Below are 20,777 nucleotides of genomic sequence, written 5' to 3' on the forward strand. Positions count from 1 at the left end.
TTCAACACACTCACAGCTTTACTAGCTCACCATGTGACCTCATTCTGTATCTATACATACAGAAAAGTACAGCTCATGTCAGATTTCATGTTCCATGCCGTTAGATTCTGGAGCTTCATGTCAGAGTGCCGGAGAAAACCGTGCTTATGATGTTCATCCTCAGAGCTTCATCTCTTACCAGGAAGGGTAGAGTTGATGCAGATCCACAGTTCATTCTAGAAGACAGTAGAAGAAACATGATCACATTGAGTTATATATTTTTTTCTTAACATTACTGCTTTAAATCTAGACCAAAATTGAACTTATATACCAAGAAGTGTTTTGAAAATGAATGGAGTTAGACATATATATATTAGATAGACACACACATATAAAATGTATATAATGTGTATGCAATTCAACATATAATATATACAGCACAATACATACTACATATAACATTATATATACATTATATATACATTATATATACAGGCAAAATCTACGAAAACTGAAATCCCCAAGTTCGTAGGGAAGTGGAAATAAAAGTCAGAAATGTAATAGCAGTATTACACAGAATGGAGGGCTATGATGGGGCAGCGTCCATGAGCTATTTGAGCCCTTCCCGAGCGGAAAGGGAAGCCTCGCAGCAAACGGAAGTCAGACATTGGATGCACTAGACTACATTAGAAGTAAGCAGTTCATTATAATTGTCTTCGTTTTCATTCGGGGTTAATATTATCGGATTTATGGCAGCATATACGTGAGTTGGTGTTGTAAACACAGCCATGCTGTACTGTCTAACGTGCTCCGCATGTTTGACTTCCTGTGTCGTGTCCATAGCGACAGCGATGCTGTGACATCACTCAGACGCTGCCTAGGCATTCATTTTGGCGTCACCTTGGTTCACGGAGTGTAATTTGAAAGTCAGGACAAAGTGATGTGCAACTGTGAACTAGCCACTGTCTTCTGAAAAATAGAAATGTAGCGTGTGTATGTTCATATTTTGAACCTTTCACTAATAAATTCTTCTGGAAGATTACTTTCTCTGATTACATCTGACGGTCACTTCTCCATACAGATGGACAAATGTGGAAAAACTAATGTTCAGCTACAATCATTTGTTGTTCAACAGACAGCCTTCTTATTACTAGCTAGATATGGTGTGACTTTAGTGGTCCATTAAGAGTTTTATACCATGCTAGCTTGTAACTTTAGTGATGTTTCACGTAGTTGTATATCATATTTGCTACCATTTTAATTGTTTAGTTTTTAATTTTCAAGTGAAATTGATCAGCCATCGGCAAATAGTTGAACTTTGATATTTGGCAGACGAGAGGAGCCATGAGTGGAACCATGTCTACACCTTCTTGTGTCATTTTGTTCTTGTCAATCTGTCAAACCAAAGTGCTGTGTGGGCCTTGTCATAGAGTACCAAAAAATGCACATACAAACCAACAAAGTTGTGTTAACATTAATACCAATGATCTTTTGGAATAGCTAGTTTGAGCTTTAGTTTAAACAAGCTTCAAAATAAGGCCACAACCAGGACACGTGTGATGAAGGAGCCCGGGGAAAGAAGCGCCGCAGAGCCAAGCTGCAAGTCAGGAGGCGCGCTCCTTCATCTTCATCTGGGTGTGCGTGGTTATTTGTATATGTGTTTAAGTATCCAGATATGATTGTGTTCACATCTGTACTGTGTGCCAGTGTATATGAATTTGTGGATTTTTGTTAATGCGTGTGTGACTAAATGCCTGAATCATAAACCCGTTTGTAGTCTGTGTTGACTCATGGGCCACTAGCAGAAGCTCTTGAGCCCAACCAAAAGCAGCGTCCACGCTTTCTCATTACCTCGGCTTAACTGATGTGTGTGGTGGTGCAAGGTGGTACAGCAAGTCTTACCACAACTAGTGGTACACGTTCTGTATAGGTCTGATAACAGAGTTGCTAGTTTAAATCCCGTGATCCTTGTAACTGACCAAGAGTTTTCCACCAGTAACACAACGGCACATTAGTTGGTGTTGGTGCCCCAGTACAGTCAGCGGACTAACCATAGACTCTGGACAGTAGCTAGGTAGCCTCTGCAGAAGATGCTTCAGGTGAGACTCACTCTTTATACTTGCAAGCTGCAAGACAGGGAGAGAAACAGCATAGAAATTACAAATGCAAATAAGCACATGTGAACACACATATTGTTAGCAAAGCATTTTTAGCATGGGGAATTGGCATTAGTATGTTCAAAAATAGTGGCTCTTCATATCTCTGTTGTGTTCCATATGTACCCTCTAAGATATTGTACAAATACCACCCCAGCTCAACCAGGACAACTGGTGTATTTGAAGTATACGTTTTATTGTGCAAATGGCAATATCAATTTAAGCTTTGGCGATTAACCTTGGAGTACACTAAATATCAATAACATTGTTCACAATCCTCCTTACATACACACATACATACATAGAGCAGATCCAAACAGGTGGAGGGAGGGGTGGAGGGTGTTTAAGCAGCAAATGGATGGATGGATATATATATATATAAATATATATATATATATATATATATATATATATATATATATATATATATATATATATATATATATACACCACCGTTCAAAAGTTTGGGATCACCCAAACAATTTCGTGTTTTCCATGAAAAGTCACACTTATTCACCACCATATGTTGTGAAATGAATAGAAAATAGAGTCAAGACATTGACAAGGTTAGAAATAATGATTTGTATTTGAAATAAGATTTTTTTTACATCAAACTTTGCTTTCGTCAAAGAATCCTCCATTTGCAGCAATTACAGCATTGCAGACCTTTGGCATTCTAGCTGTTAATTTGTTGAGGTAATCTGGAGAAATTGCACCCCACGCTTCCAGAAGCAGCTCCCACAAGTTGGATTGGTTGGATGGGCACTTCTTTGAGCAGATTGAGTTTCTGGAGCATCACATTTGTGGGGTCAATTAAACGCTCAAAATGGCCAGAAAAAGAGAACTTTCATCTGAAACTCGACAGTCTATTCTTGTTCTTAGAAATGAAGGCTATTCCATGCGAGAAATTGCTAAGAAATTGAAGATTTCCTACACCGGTGTGTACTACTCCCTTCAGAGGACAGCACAAACAGGCTCTAACCAGAGTAGAAAAAGAAGTGGGAGGCCGCGTTGCACAACTGAGCAAGAAGATAAGTACATTAGAGTCTCTAGTTTGAGAAACAGACGCCTCACAGGTCCCCAACTGGCATCTTCATTAAATAGTACCTGTTAGTGCCCATCCAACCAATCCAACTTGTGGGAGCTGCTTCTGGAAGCGTGGGGTGCAATTTCTCCAGATTACCTCAACAAATTAACAGCTAGAATGCCAAAGGTCTGCAATGCTGTAATTGCTGCAAATGGAGGATTCTTTGACGAAAGCAAAGTTTGATGTAAAAAAAATCTTATTTCAAATACAAATCATTATTTCTAACCTTGTCAATGTCTTGACTCTATTTTCTATTCATTTCACAACATATGGTGGTGAATAAGTGTGACTTTTCATGGAAAACACGAAATTGTTTGGGTGATCCCAAACTTTTGAACGGTAGTGTATATATATATATAATTTTATATATATATTTAATATAATATATATATTATATTATATTATATTATATCATATTATACACTATGTGGGAAGAAGGACAGGATTAGGAACGAGTATATTAGAGGGACAGCTCAGGTTGGACGGTTTGGAGACAAAGCAAGAGAGACAAGATGGAGATGGTTTGGACATGTGTGGAGGACAGATGCTGGGTATACTGGGAGAAGGATGCTGAATATGGAGCTGCCAGGGAAGAGGAGAAGAGGAAGGCCAAAGAGGAGGTTTATGGATGTGTTGAGGGAGGACATGCAGGTGGCTGGTGTGACAGAGGAAGATGCAGAGGACAGGAAGAGATGGAAATGGATGATCCGCTGTGGCGCCCCCTAAAGGGAGCAGCCAAAAGTAGTAGTAGTAGTAGATACACTATGTGGGAGGATCACGCTATTCTCCCCAGTTCCCCTGCCCCCGAACAGCTGCCCCGACCGACTGACCAGAGGAGGCGCTAATGCAGTGACCAGGACACATACCCACATCCAGCTTCCCCCTGCACACACGGCCAATTGTGTCTGTAGGGACGCCCGACCAAGCCAGAGATAACACAGGGATTCGAATCGGTGATCCCCGTGTTGGCAGGCAACGGAACAGACTGTCACGCTACCCAGACGTGGGGTAGATATACTGAGTTGATGAGTAGGTGGAAGGCAGGTGTGCAGACTAGGCAGGTAAGGTGAATTAGCCGGAGAGCATCAAGGAAGAAAGTCACCCCCGCCCCCCAACACACACACACACACACACACACACACACACACACACACACACACACACACACACACACACACACACACATAGACAGGAAACAGGAGACACAAGGGAAAGGGGACAAAGGGCATCAGAAGGGAAAGTGCCGGCAGGGCGTGGATGTGACAGATCAAAGCATCACTAGTGAGGTACTGCAATACCTGCGGCTGCTGTGGTACTCTGTACAGCCCTGTTACAATACTGCACCTGTACTTCTGTACAGCCCTGTTACAGTACTGCACCTGTACTTCTGTACAGCCCTGTTACAGTACTGCACCTGTACTTCTGTATGGCCCTGTTACAATACTGCACCTGCACTTCTGTACAGCCCTGTTACAATACTGCACCTGCACTTCTGTATGGCCCTGTTACAATACTGCACTTCTGTATGGCCCTGTTACAATACTGCACTTCTGTATGGCCCTGTTACAGTACTGCACCTGTACTTCTGTATGGCCCTGTTACAATACTGCACCTGTACTTCTGTATGGCCCTGTTACAATACTGCACCTGCACTTCTGTACAGCCCTGTTACAATACTGCACCTGTACTTCTGTACAGCCCTGTTACAATACTGCACCTGTACTTCTGTACAGCCCTGTTACAGTACTGCACCTGTACTTCTGTACAGCCCTGTTACAATACTGCACCTGTACTTCTGTATGGCCCTGTTACAATACTGCACCTGCACTTCTGTACAGCCCTGTTACAATACTGCACCTGCACTTCTGTATGGCCCTGTTACAATACTGCACTTCTGTATGGCCCTGTTACAATACTGCACTTCTGTATGGCCCTGTTACAATACTGCACTTCTGTATGGCCCTGTTACAATACTGCACCCGTACTTCTGTACAGCCCTGTTGCAATACTGCACCCGCACTACTGTACAGCCCTGTTGCAATACTGCACCTGCACTTCTGTATGGCCCTGTTACAGTACTGCACCTGCACTTCTGTACAGCCCTGTTACAATACTGCACCTGCACTTCTGTACAGCCCTGTTACAATACTGCACCTGCACTTCTGTACAGCCCTGTTACAATACTGCACCTGTACTTCTGTATGGCCCTGTTGCAATACTGCACCCGTACTTCTGTACAGCCCTGTTACAATACTGCACTTCTGTATGGCCCTGTTACAATACTGCACTTCTGTATGGCCCTGTTACAATACTGCACTTCTGTACAGCCCTGTTACAATACTGCACCTGTATTTCTGTATGGCCCTGTTACAATACTGCACCTGTACCTCTGTATGGCCCTGTTACAATACTGCACCTGTACTTCTGTACAGCCCTGTTACAGTACTGCACCTTTACTTCTGTACAGCCCTGTTACAATACTGCACCTGTACCTCTGTATGGCCCTGTTACAATACTGCACCTGTACTTCTGTACAGCCCTGTTGCAATACTGCACCTGCACTTCTGTACAGCCCTGTTACAGTACTGCACCTGTACTTCTGTACAGCCCTGTTACAATACTGCACCTGCACTTCTGTATGGCCCTGTTACAATACTGCACCTGTACTTGTGTACGGCCGTTACAATACTGCACTTCTGTACGGCCCTGTTACAATACTGCACCTGTATTTCTGTATGGCCCTGTTACAGTACTGCACCTGCACTTCTGTATGGCCCTGTTACAATACTGCACCTGTATATCTGTATGTCCCTGTTACAGTACTGCACCTGTACTTCTGTATGGCCCTGTTACAGTACTGCACCTGTACTTGTGTATGGCCCTGTTACAGTACTGCACCTGTACTTCTGTATGGCCCTTTTACAAAACTGCACCTGCCACGTAGCGGTGGGAAATGTGGGTTTGAAAATGCACACAATATTGTGAAGGTAGTTTTGCATCAGTATATTTCTGACACCCAGTCTGGATTCATACAGAGTGAGAGAGTTTTTACTTCTGACTTTCATCACTGCACTGTAAAAAGGAAAAGGGTAAAAGACTTGTTATACTCTTCTTACCTGGTCACATGCATCTCTACATGGAGAGGGCTCCACAGCATGCTGGCAACAGGAGGGGTCTGCAGACACACACAGGACCAGTTACTTTGGTAGGGCAGAGTCTACAGCACTGTTCAACTGACTCAAGAGCAATAATGTGCTTCCTGCATTTAAAAGGTGTGTGTGTGTGTGTGCTCATTGGTCTGAATGTCTAGCTCAGATCTAAATCAATCCACAATACATAATGACAACTGACACACAGAGATGGGCACAAATAACATCAAAAAGTATTTTGTTACAACTTACAAATACTTGCTTATTGTCATAGTTGTCTGCGTTTCTTGTTTTATTTTAAAGGCTCAGCGGTCCTGCCATTTCTGTTCCTACCCCTGACTTGCGGACCTGTTCCCCCTTCCCTGATTGGCTCCCTGCAGTTCTAGCCCCTGGTTGCCCCGTCTCTTTGTCGGATTGTTACGTTAGCCTGGTGCTTTATGCCGTGTCCTTGCGCCTTCCTTGCTGTTTGTACCCTGCCTGTTGTTTTGGACTTTTGACCCCCTGCCTGCCTCTCCATTTGTTCAAAGCTTTATTCCCTCATTTCTACCATTAACTCCTTGTTCTACCCCAGTCTGTCTCTGCTGTCTGTGTTTGGGTCCTCCGTTCCGGCTCCCTGCGTGACAGTACAATCCAACCAGTATGGAACCAGCAGATCTGCTCAGTCTATCGTATACTTGGGAGAATTTCGGTGTGTCGAGGGACACTTTCCTCAATGAAGAGCCAGGCTTCTTTAACCTCCTCACTGCTATCTGGAAGCGGGACCCTGACCTTGCCCAGGAAGTGGTTTTCTTCAGGTGGAAATTCCAGCTGAAACCTGTTCCTCCCAAGTCCATCATTCCCGCCTCTCACGTTTCACTGGAGTCTTTAGCTCCTCCCTGGAGCAGCCAAGCAGCCCATCAGCTAGCTCCAACCCCGTGTCTCACGGGGCTAGCATCCAGGTAGAAAGTAACTGGCCTGTTCCTCAGCCTGCTAGCTTTGGATGTGCTAGCCATCATCAGCCTGTCTCTCAGCCTGCTAGCCATCAGCCTGTCTCCCAGTATACTAGCTTTGGGGCCACTTGCCATCAGCCCGTCTCAGTGTCTGTGAACCATCAGTCTGTCTCAAAGACAAGGGGGAGGTCCCTGACTAAGAACAATCCAACCAAGACCCCCATGGTGGAACAGGCGGAGAATGATGGCTGACTTCAAGGAAGCATCACAACGGCTGGGGAAAGCGGATGAAGGCTGCAGCAGAAATAAGCCCCCAGTCACCTTGGACTCCATGCCACTGGATCCTGACCCAGATCTGTCAAGGACCGTGTGGTGGTTGTCTGTGCACCACTCTCCCCATGTTAAAGTCACTCACAGGCGTCCTCCCAAGAGGACTGTCATACTTGCTTCGCGTGACCACCGATGATGATGCAGTGGTGAGGTGTACGGTAGGGGTGACGGATGGGTTCAAGGTGGAGGTGGGATTACATCTTCCGGACCAATAACAGAATTTACGACCCAATGACAACATCACATGAAACATTAAAGACACCCCCCCCCCAACACTAGCATGGCTGTTGAGATGACATCACAACTTCAGCAACAGCCGCTCGACGGATGACTGCTGCGATGCATATAACTTAGGGATGGGTATCAGTAAGTTTACAACAGTACTACTACTCTTACCGATTCTGCTTATTGATCCGGTCCTTTAACGGCACTTTTATCGGCATTTTTTGTTTTGTTTTTTTAAGAGAAAAAAACAAACAAATGAAGAACAGAAGTAACATTGCTTTATTTCCTCATGTCTGCACACAGCGTTACTTTTAATCATCAACCATGTTTGTACAAGTTAGCCGGTTCGCTCCGTGTGGGCTCCAGGCTGCTAGCAGACATATCAGACCTGAGGTGTATGGGCCAACCACAGACGAACTTGTTGAGTCTTATCTTTTGCAAAAGGCTCGCCCGGTTCTTGGATTCAGGTCGACATAGGCAAATAAGAAGTCAGACGGCTTCTTGCTGGTTCGTGATGGTTTATTTGGCGCGCAACAAATAGTTCACAGTAATGCTGCAGCGCTGGAGACGTACCCTCGGTGCAACCGGGAGTCGTCTGCCAAATAACAGAAACACATAGTGATATATACTAAAACAACAAGGCGTGGTGCTTTTTCAGAGACAGGCTTGCTTTTCTTTTTTGGTTTCCCTTTGTCACTGTCATCATGTTTTCCTCGTGTTGTTTTGCATGTGTAGCGCGTGTCCTAATCAGGTTTATGTGCATGGTGTTCCTGCTCCAAGGCCGTCCTAATCAGGCCGGCGTACACAGACTCCCTGGCCGTCCTAATCAGGCCGGCGTACACAGACTCCCTGGCCGTCCTAATCAGGCCGGCGTACACAGACTCCCTGGCCATCCTAATCAGGCCGGCGTACACAGACTCCCTGGCCATCCTAATCAGGCCGGCGTACACAGACTCCCTGGCCATCCTAATCAGGCCGGCGTACACAGACTCCCTGGCCGTCCTAATCAGGCCGGCGTACACAGACTCCCTGGCCATCCTAATCAGGCCGGCATACACAGACTCCCTGGCCATCCTAATCAGGCCGGCGTACACAGACTCCCTGGCCATCCTAATCAGGCCGGCATACACAGGCTCCCTGGCCATCCTAATCAGGCCGGCGTACACAGACTCCCTGGCCGTCCTAATCGGGCCGGCGTACACAGACTCCCTGGCCATCCTAATCGGGCCGGCGTACACAGCGTTCCTACTCCCAGGCCCAGCTCCTTTAAACTCACAAACCCCACCAACTAAAGTGCATAAACATAAAAAAAATTACAAATCTGTGGCTCTACCACTCTAAAAATATTTAGACAACTCAAAGTCATTGTAAGAAACATGTAATATGTTTTCGCTTCCGGTGTGGGAAGATGGCGGCGCGAATTCGCGTTTGCAGCGGCCTCACCCAGTACCGTCCATGCAGTGTCTTTGTCCACGTCTACGTCTACGTTTTGTCTTCGTTTGATGGGTGGGAGAGCTGGCGTTGGATCGGCTGGGGGAGCTTGGTCTGCTGTATCTGGTGGGCCCAGGGACCACGGCCCCTGTCTGGAGCTGCGCCCGAGGAGGAAACACCGAGGGCGGTCTGACAGGACGCGGAAGCGGGACAGGCTAAGCTAACTGCTAGCCCATGCAGACCGGCGGTTCCGACATTCATCCTGGCTGCTGTTCGTTCTCCTGGACAGTGATTTTTGTTTCGTTTGGATATGTGTGTTAGTTTGGATATGTGTGTTCTTGTAGTTTTGGGATGTGTTTTGTCTTTGTGTTGTACTGTTGTGGGCTGGGGGAAAGTGTTCCTGATTCGTGAATATGTAAACATGTGGATTGCACTTTTTAATAAAATCTAAAAAGAAAAAGAAACAGTGTGAACATTAATATAAATATTAATCTTACTGAGCTCCAGTCAGTAACAGTAACAAACCACACAGACTAAAGTGCACAAGGAGTATGGCTCTGTCAGCCACCATGTCATGCTATTGTATGGTTCCCTCTAACTCACAGGTTTGTTGCCAGGAAAACCTGCATATCGACTTTTGCTGGTTTTATGGGCGAACCAGTCCAAGTTACTACATTCCCTCCAGTGCTAAACACACATTCTAAGGGGGACCTGTGGTTGCTACACAAACATACTTGTAGGCCAGTTTGCTCAGTCTATGAGCTAGGCAGTCCAAAACTGCATTTGTCCACCTTGCTCTTCGTGGCTACTGCGTCCCGCTTACAGATTCCAATGTGCCCTTTTACATCGACCTGCAAACACACACCCATCACATCTTACTGAAATGCTTTTCTGTAAACTGAAAATGCTGCTTCCCACTGCTCATTCCTCCAGTGCTTATGCTAGCCAGCACAAACAGAGACCCCAGCAGTGATGTACTGACAGAGCAAACATATCTGGCAGGATGTAAAAGGGCACAGATTTAAACAGTCACAGTCATCCTGACTAGTTCACTCGCGTATTTGCAAATATCCATGTGTAATTTGTTCTGGAAAGCTGATAAATAATCTCCCCCATGCATCAGATCCAGCAGGCACATTTGTCATGGGATGTAGAGGAACATCAGGATGTCTAGTGACCCTGGTCTTGAACACATTATGTCCTAAACACTTGCTCATCATGCACATTTCAGTCACCTCCTACGTTCACAAAGGACAATGTTCTGTCCTGTTTATCGATTCACCTGAAATGCAAATTCTAAAAAGAAATTCTTGCCTAAATTTACAAAGCACCTCAGATCAGGGGTGCCCGGGTCCTCCATGTCTCGCCCATTGTGTGTAAAAAGAGGACACATCCCATGCGGGATTTTCTAGAACAGGGAAGTGCCAAGGAGCAGAATCGCCTTGAGGAGAGTGACACGAATACAGTACAATTCTTAGTCCTTTTTGAGTGACTTAAGTGACAAAATGACAAACTGTCAGCTTTGGCTGTAATGAGAGTCAGCACCTCCAAGTCTGAGGCCATGGTTCTCTACCGGAAAATGGTGGATTGTTCCCTCCGGGTTGGGGATGAGTTGTTGCCTCAAGTGAAGGTGCTCAAGTATCTCAGGGTCTTGTTCACGAGTGAGGGTAGGATGGAGCAGGAGATTGACAGGCGGATTGGTGCAGCATCAGCAGTAATGTGGACGTTGTACCGGACTGTTGTGGTGAAGAGGGAGCTGAGCCGGAAGACAAAGCTCTCAATTTACCAGTCAGTCTTGGTTCCAACCCTCACCTGTGGTCATGAGCTTTGGGTAGTGACCGGAAGGGTGAGATCACGGATACAAGCGGCTGAAATGAGTTTCCTCCATAGGGTGTCTGGGCTCAGCCTTAGAGATAGGGGGAGGAGCTCGGACATCCGGAGGGAGCTCGGAGTAGAACCGCTACTCCTTCACGTCGAAAGGAGCCAGTTGAGGTGGTTCGGGCTTCTGATTAGGATGCCTCCTGGGCGCCTTCCTTTGGAGGTTTACCGGGCACGTCCAACTGGGAGGAGACTCCGGGGTAGACCCAGAACTCGCTGGAGGGACTACATGTCCAATCTGGCCTGGGAATGCCTTGGGATCACCCAGGAGGAGCTGGAGGGCGTTGCTGGGGAGAGGGACGTCTGGAGTGTCCTACTTAGCTTGCTGCCACCGCGACCCGACCCCGGAGAAGCGGCTGAAGATGGATGAATGAATTAATTAATGAGTTAAGATTATTTGTTCTCTACAAACACTGAATTGTGTGTGAAGGAAGGCCAGAGCTTCAGATGCATGGCCAGAGTAGGGGGTGGGCCAGACTGGGCTGTGCCCGCTCATTTGAACTCCTTGCCCACTAACAGCAGCCCCACCATTATTAATAATAATAACAATAATAATAATGATGATAATAATAATAACAACAATAATAATAATAGTAGTAATAATAATAATTATAATAATACCACCAACAACAACAATGAAGACAATAATAATAACAACAACAATTATGATAGTAAAATGATGAGGATGATAATGACTCCTCACATTGGAATGATGAATTTGTTAAATATGATATTAATGCTCACCCGCGGTTAACGTGACTTTTCACTTTATTGTAGATTTGCATATAAAACGTTGCTATGGTGATTGCAGCACGCTGCTGTTGCTGATCCATGTAGCTAGCACGCTGTGTGAATGGTTTTCTTTGTGTTGTGTAGTTATCTGAGCTGTTTGTGTTAGTTTATGTAACCGTTTGACGATGTTGTCTGAATAAACAACACACATTTTAGAGTGCCCCATACATTCAATAAGTGACGTCAGAGAGTTTGGCTCGAGCCTTGGCATGACTGCAGCAAGCTAAGCTGTTGTGAAAACAAAACGCTTACATCATTTAACTTGACCATGTCACATGTTGTACTGCGGTCTTAACCACACACCTGCACCATGGAGGTGTGCTGCATGCCACGCTGCATGTTGTGTTGCTGCTCAGGAGAGGACACTACACAAAGCTGAATCATCTGGACACAACACAACATGCCATGCTGCATGTTGTGTTGCTGCTCAGGAGAGGACACTACACAAAGCTGAATCATCTGGACACACCAGCAACATGCCACGCTGCATGTTGTGTTGCTGCTCAGGTGAGGACATGACACAAAGCTGAATCATCTGGACACAACACAACATGCCATGCTGCATGTTGTGTTGCTGCTCAGGAGAGGACATGACACAAAGCTGAATCATCTGGACACAACAGCAACATGCCACGCTGCATGTTGTGTTGCTGCTCAGGTGAGGACATGACACAAAGCTGAATCATCTGGACACACCAGCAACATGCCACGCTGCATGTTGTGTTGCTGCTCAGGTGAGGACACTACACAAAGCTGAATCATCTGGACACAACACAACATGCCATGCTGCATGTTGTGTTGCTGCTCAGTGATGCAGGTGAGGACATGACACAAAGCTGAATCATCTGGACACAACACAACATACCATGCTGCATGTTGTGTTGCTGCTCAGGTGAGGACATGACACAAAGCTGAATCATCTGGACACACCAGCAACATGCCATGCTGCATGTTGTGTTGCTGCTCAGGTGAGGACATGACACAAAGCTGAATCATCTGGACACACCAGCAACATGCCATGCTGCATGTTGTGTTGCTGCTCAGGTGAGGACATGACACAAAGCTGAATCATCTGGACACAACACAACATGCCATGCTGCATGTTGTGTTGCTGCTCAGTGATGCAGGTGAGGACATGACACAAAGCTGAATCATCTGGACACACCAGCAACATGCCATGCTGCATGTTGTGTTGCTGCTCAGGTGAGGACACGACACAAAGCTGAATCATCTGGACACACCAGCAACATGCCACGCTGCATGTTGTGTTGCTGCTCAGGAGAGGACACTACACAAAGCTGAATCATCTGGACACACCAGCAACATGCCACGCTGCATGCTGTGTTGCTGCTCAGGTGAGGACATCACACAAAGCTGAATCATCTGGACACAACACAACATGCCATGCTGCATGTTGTGTTGCTGCTCAGGAGAGGACATGACACAAAGCTGAATCATCTGGACACAACACAACATGCCATGCTGCATGTTGTGTTGCTGCTCAGGAGAGGACATGACACAAAGCTGAATCATCTGGACACAACAGCAACATGCCACGCTGCATGTTGTGTTGCTGCTCAGGTGAGGACATCACACAAAGCTGAATCATCTGGACACACCAGCAACATGCCACGCTGCATGTTGTGTTGCTGCTCAGGAGAGGACATGACACAAAGCTGAATCATCTGGACACAACAGCAACATGCCACGCTGCATGTTGTGTTGCTGCTCAGGTGAGGACATCACACAAAGCTGAATCATCTGGACACAACAGCAACATGCCATGCTGCATGTTGTGTTGCTGCTCAGGTGAGGACATCACACAAAGCTGAATCATCTGGACACAACAGCAACATGCCACGCTGCATGTTGTGTTGCTGTTCAGTGATGCAGGTGAGGACATGACACAAAGCTGAATCATCTGGACACAACAGCAACATGCCATGCTGCATGTTGTGTTGCTGCTCAGGTGAGGACACTACACAAAGCTGAATCATCTGGACACAACACAACATGCCATGCTGCATGCTGTGTTGCTGCTCAGGTGAGGACACTACACAAAGCTGAATCATCTGGACACAGCAACACAACATGCCACGCTGCACGTTGTGTTGCTGTGTCAAATGAAAAGTTGTGCTGTGGACATGTGTCTTATGGACCTGAGGGTGTGAGTGTGAGCTCCACACTGTGGTATGTGACGCCTTCTGACACAACCTACTCCAGGACTTTGTGAGTCAAGCTGACTTGACGTTGGCCTTAATAGTGCTGGTTGATCCGTGGAGATGACAGGAAGTGAGCTTGGATCAGGACTCTGCTCTGCTCTGCTCTGCTCTGGCTCATGTGTTCATACCAAACATGAGATCACACCAGGCTGGAACTGGTCCTGAAGAACCAGGTCTCATGTGGGCTCTGCAGTGTAGCATGAATAACTGACTTGTACTGCAGCTGTACACATCATACGCTGTGAGCAGCAGCTGTGCTGCTGACTCTGTGTGTGTGTGTGTGTGTGTGTGTGTGTGTGTGTGTGTGTGTGTGTGTGTGTGTGTGTGTGTGTGTGTGTGTGTGTGTGTGTATCTGCATGCAGTTATGGAACATCAACAGTGCCCAGACCTTCATATGATGACCAGATGTGTCCTGAGAGGCGTGCGCACACACAACACAACACAACACAACACAACACACACACACACACACACACACACACACACACACACACACACACACACACACACACACAGTGTCCAGATGGCAGCAGTTGTCCAGCTCTGTTTCATTTCCAATTAGGTGTATGAACACAGGACACAGTGCTGACCTGTCCTACACACACTAATACTGCATGTGTGTACGTGTACACGTGTATGTGTGTGTAATAGTGTATGTGTATATGTGTGTAATAGTGTATATGTATACATGTATATATGTGTGTAATAGTGTATGTATATATGTGTACATGTGTATATGTGTGTAATAGTGTATGTGTATGTGTGTACATGTGTATGTGTGTGTAATAGTGTATGTGTATGTGTGTACATGTGTATATGTGTGTAATAGTGTATGTGTATGTGTGTACATGTGTATGTGTGTGTAATAGTGTATGTGTATGTGTGTACATGTGTAATAGTGTATGTGTGTATGTGTATATGTGTATATGTGTACATGTGTACATGTGTATATGTGTGTAATAGTGTATGTGTATATGTGTGATGTGTAGTGAGAGTAGGGTGCAGGTGGAGGAGAGCCTGGAGAGGTGGAGGTATGCACTGGAGAGAAGAGGAATGAAAGTCAGAAGGAGCAAGACAGAATACCTATGTGTGAATGAGAGGGAGGACAGTGGAATGGTGAGGATGCAAGGAGTGGAGGTGACGAAGGTGGATGAGTTTAAATACTTGGGGTCAACTGTCCAAAGTAACAGGGAGTGCAGGAGAGAGGTGAAGAAGAGAGTGCAGGCAGGGTGGAGTGGGTGGAGAAGAGTGTCAGGAGTGATGTGTGACAGAAGGGTACCAGCAAGAGTTAAAGGGAAGGTTTACCAGATGGTAGTGAGACCAGCTATGTTGTATGGTTTGGAGACAGTGGCACTGATGAAAAGAGGAGGAGGAGCTGGAGGTGGCAGAGATGAAGATGATAAGATTTTCATTGGAAGTGATGAAGAAGGACAGGATTAGGAACGAGTATATTAGAGGGACAGCTCAGGTTGGATGGTTTGGAGACAAAGCAAGAGAGACAAGATTGAGATGGTGTGGACATGTGTGGAGGAGAGATGCTGGGTATACTGGGAGAAGGATGCTGAATATGGAGCTGCCAGGGAAGAGGAGAAGAGGAAGACCAAAGAGGAGGTTTATGGAGGTGGGGAGGGAGGACATGCAGGTGGCTGGTGTGACAGAGGAAGATGCAGAAGACAGGAAGAGATGGAAACGGATGATCCATTGTGGCGCCCCCTAACGGGAGTAGCCGAAAGTAGTAGTAGTAGTAGTAGTAGTAGTAGCAGTAGTAGTAGCAGTAGTAGGAAGTGGAGCGTGTTTCCAGCTTTAAATTCCTTGGAGTCCACATCAGCGAGGACCTCTCCTGGACATTAAACACCCAGGCCCTTGTGAAAAAGGCCCAACAACGCCTGCATTTCCTGAGGACGCTGAGCAGCGCCCGTCTACCCCCAAAATTCTCCCCAACTTCTACCACTGCACCATAGAGAGCATCCTGACCAGCTGCATCTCAGTGTGGTACAGCAACTGCACCTCAGTAGACCAGAAAGCTCTGCAGCGGGTCGTCAAGGCGGCCCAGCATATCACCGGTACCCAGCTCCCAGCCATAAGAGACATTTATCACAAACGCTGCCTTCGAAGGGGTCTGAGCATCAGCAGAGATCCCACCCACCCCAACCATGGACTGTTCTCCCCCCTGCGCTGTGGGAGGCGCTACAGGAGCCTCAGAGCCCGCACTATCAGGCTCAAAAACAGCTTCTTTCCACAAGCTGTTGCCCACCTGAACCTGTCTACCCACTGAATGTCTGTAGGTATTTTTAAATATTTTGTACACGTGCTCTTTTTTAATTTATTTTTAGCTTTTGGTCTTCATGGTGTATACCTTATACTGTGTTTGCTGTGTTTGTCTTGAACTGTTTGGTGAAGCCACAGCCGTCATTTGATTTTTAACATGTGCCTGCACATTGTTTTTAATGACAATAAACTGAATTGAATTGAATAGTAGTGGTAGTAGTAGTAGTAGTGGTAGTAGTAGTAGTAGTAGTGGTAGTAGTAGTATTGCAGTAGCGGACCGTGCATTTCCGACCTAGGCCTTCGGTGAGACGTCACCTCCTCACAATTACCCAAAGCCAGCCGTCATATCGCCACGCTACAATGTTTTAGTCGCAGAAGTGGTTATCATCACCATCATCACCATCATCAAGTTATTTGACACTTTTCACTTCACAACAGCGACATCGTGTGGCGACATGGTGTAACGTACAGCCTTACTGGAAGTAATCCCGCTGGGCATATTATGCTATCAAGAAACTCAACCAACACGTCCCAGCCGGGCCGCTGGTCATAAAAACAATAAAACATTATACAGATCAACTAGATTATACAGATCAACCAGCTGTACAACAAAGACATTTGCCTCACGAGTGTTGTCCATTTGAAGACAAACCCCATTCTCCTTTCTTTCTGGAGGAGACGGTGGATCACACGGTCACAGAGCACTCCTTTGGCTTAAACCCATCAGAGTGTCCTTTTCAGTGGTAATGGAGGCCAGGGCTGTGAGTGGTGTCTGTCCCGTTGTGTTCCTGGAATATGTTTTTACTCTTTTAAGTGCTGAAAATGTCCTTTCAGCAGACGCCGTGGAAACCGGGACCGCCACAGCTAAACCAGTGAAACGCCACACATATAACACATATAATACATCTGCCACCACGTCATTCACGACTTCTCCTGGAGACATTATTCTCATTCACGGCTAGCTAGCTAGCTAGCTAGCTTAGCTAACGAAGTCAAAACCACAAACACTAGCTAACATTAGCCACCAACTACCGCGCTGCGCTGCGGAACCCAACCACAACGGTTTCTACCGCAGACCAAGGCGCCGCTGCTGATTGGCTGAACAGTCGGTCACATAGGCTGTATGCAGCGAAGGCCCTATGATGCTGGGCAAGCATAAAAGAATACGCCCATCCGCTACACATCAACATCTGATTGGTTGAGTCATCTATCAATCCCGCATTAACGCCTAACTTATTTAGATAGCGGAGACCTTCAGTGGAGAGGCGGAAGGCGCTGGCAGGAGGAGTCTCCTCACACGGTCACAGCAGAGGGGAAAAGCTGATGGGAGGACTTTTGGGGGGTTTTTTGGCTGTAAGCAGAGCCTCCCGAATTCATATGTGCAGTCGAAATCGAAATGTAATGCGATATTAACAGATTGATTAGAAGATTGTATTATATTTATGAAAGTGTTTTCCCTTTTCTGTGGAGTCTTAGGTGAAGGCCTAGAAGGCCCTGACGGCTCGCCGCAGAGGAGTAGTAGTAGTAGTAGTAGTAGTAGTGGTAGTGGTAGTGGTAGTAGTAGTAGTGGTAGTAGTAGTAGTGGTAGATAATATATGAGTAGTGGGGTGGTGCTCTGGCTCTGGGAGGGGCTTGGATCTAATTAATTAGATGGCAGCATTCCCAATGAATTCTGGGGATTGTAGGAACAAGGGTTGTCATACTCGAGTATGAAGTCTGAAACTTAGTCTCATGTCTGGTTCCAAGTCCACATTTCAAAAGGTCCTTGCCATGAGTCGGACTTGACTAAAGTCCAATCTAACCTAATTTGTTTCTCTTTTTACTATAATTCACGTAGGTTTTTGAAACGTTGGAAAACTGGAATGTAAAACATTCCTTCCTTGCTGGACGAAAAAAAAGGTTAAATACATATCACAGTGGAATGAAATTTTGACTTTTTGTGACAATAGTAGCGTAATATAATTACAGTTAATGTTTATTTGGACTTCATATGTGTCAGCCTATATGGTTTGTCAGTATAAACTATGTTTTTTTCCCACCTTTTTGGAGGTATATGGCCGTGTAAGACTGGGACATCTAGTCTAATATTTTTCCCCAAACAATGTGTCCAATTAATATGATTAGTCCAATTAATATGATTAATATAATTAGTTCACTTTCTCCCTTTTTTCTATTCTATACAACACCACTAGATGATGGGTCATATCTGACAGACATTACGCGAGGAGGAAGGGAGAGTGCACTTTTCTTATCGCTCCTAATTTACAGTGACAGAAAAAACTAAGATGGCCACACCAGAAAAACGAGCTGGACTGTCAGGGCGTTATTTACCAGCACGGCAACAGCCTTGCCCAAGCAAAATGAGATCATCACCCAAGGGAAGAGAGAGTTTAGTGTGTGTCCCTTGTGCAACAAGTATCACAGTGGCTGCATCCGGAGCGAATGCCTTAAAAATCCAATTTATCGCAACAAGCCACAAAGAAGCATGATCCCACTCAAAAACTTAAAAGCCAATATACATATATTTTGTTTCTACATCTTAGACTGCCTCTTAGACCCAGGTATAACTAGATCAATAGATCATCACCCAAGGGAACAGAGTTTAGTTCGTGTCCCCTGTGGAACAAGTATCAAGGTTGCTGCATCTGAAGGGTATGACAAAAATGCACCTCATCACAATGACCTGCAAAGAAATTTTATCCCACTCAAAAACTCATGTATATGCTAATAAAGATATATGTTGCTTCTACATCTTAAGCCTGCATAAGGAGATGCCACATCGTGAGGCTTTATTCTGTCAGTTCACTGCAGAACACAACCCATTACATCTATAGCTGAGCGTTCACCTTGCTCCTTCAGTGTTCACTGACAGCGAAGTAGCAAAGAGGTTTCGGTGCGACTATACAAGGACCACGCAAACTGTCAAAGGCAGTCTGGCACCTGCACACACCAAACCAGCAACTGCAGGGTGTAGAACTTGACCTTCTTTACTAATGACTGATGCTGTGATATCTGCACTGATGTAAGCTAGCCAGACGTTACCTGACGAAAACCACGATCCCATGCTTAATAGCTAGAGCAGCTAACATCAATGACTTATGACTGGAAGGTGTTTCCATGTTTATGCAGTTTTGACCAAAATTGTCAACATTTTGTAATGTTAAAGACTTAATTTAGCTAAATTAGCAGGCAGCGTCAAGGTTCTTTAATCATATTTCACAGGCAGGTCCTCTTCGGGTAGCTAATGCCCTCAAGGCCCTCAAGACAGCCTAAGATATTCTAAAAATTAATATTTAAAAAGTCATCAGTTCTAATTTTATTTTTTGAATTCATAATTTGTCAATCAATGTCTAAAAAATTTTCTGCGGAAATAAACCCTTCATATCTGCCTATTCAGTTTCTGTAGAAATGTGAAAGGTTAAATGATAGAACTTCCTTTTTCTCCCTATCAGAATGTTGCTGCCTCTACAGTTGCCAGGAAGGAAAAAACTGCTTTCAGCTCTGTGATTGGTGGTCCAGCTGTGATTTCACAGAGGTCCGAGCAATAGCAATTCAATGAGAGCAATATCAAATGACAGTAAAAGTGACCAATCATATCTTCCCTCCAGCTCAGACATGGGCAACTGGCGGCCCGCGGGCCGCATTCGGCCCCCGTCCTCACTCAGTACGGCCCGCGGGTCAGTTTCCAAATATCAATAAATTGTTGGTTTCACAGGTGTTGGAGTTGGAAGCAAGCGGGCCATTTGACCACATCTGAACCGAATCCAAATTGTAATTACACTGTCCACTGATAGAGGGCGCTCCCTCGGAACACAAGAGGCCCGTAGCCAAGCAACTGCTTGCACATGATCTCGTCTTGGTCTTGGCGGGCCTCTTCCGCAACGACACGTGACAAAGAGAGACATAAGCGGCAAAAAAAGAAAACTTGACCTGGAGAACCATGTCTTCCAGGCAAGATGGGAAACAGAACATCATTTTACGGAATTCAAAGGCAAACCCGTGTGTTTAGTTTGCCTGGAAACAAAACCAGCTATGAAGGATTTCAACTTGAGTCGCCACTACAATACCATGCTCAAAGACAAATATGGCGCGTACACTGGAGGTGCCAGAGCCTTTTTACAAAAGCCACGTCTACACAGGAGTCCTCTCTCAAGGCATCTTATGCTGTTTCCCTTGAGTTTGCTAAAGCAAAGACGCCCTTGTTGGATGGCGAAGTAGTAAAGCTATGTGCCATAGAGATGGCTAAAGCTTTTGGAGACGATAACATGGCTAAGAACTTTGAAACGGTCTCTGTCTCGTCGCACAGTGATGTGTAGAGTTTTTTACATTCA

General features: G+C 45.6%; 1 protein-coding gene across 1 annotated transcript in view; it reads right to left on the reverse strand.

The window, feature by feature from the left end:
- reck (reversion-inducing-cysteine-rich protein with kazal motifs) overlaps window positions 1–20,777 on the reverse strand; it is a 92,400-nt gene that overhangs the window by 59,066 nt on the left and 12,557 nt on the right. The window contains exons 2-4 of the mRNA XM_056299188.1: window positions 6,339–6,397; window positions 2,031–2,105; window positions 179–215 (exon numbers count right to left, since the gene is read on the reverse strand). Coding sequence (XP_056155163.1) covers window positions 179–215; window positions 2,031–2,105; window positions 6,339–6,397 — 171 coding nt within the window. The remainder of the gene's footprint in view (window positions 1–178; window positions 216–2,030; window positions 2,106–6,338; window positions 6,398–20,777) is intronic.

The sequence above is a fragment of the Lampris incognitus genome, chromosome 19 (genome assembly GCF_029633865.1).
Source record: "Lampris incognitus isolate fLamInc1 chromosome 19, fLamInc1.hap2, whole genome shotgun sequence".
Taxonomy (NCBI): Eukaryota; Metazoa; Chordata; class Actinopteri; order Lampriformes; family Lampridae; genus Lampris; species Lampris incognitus.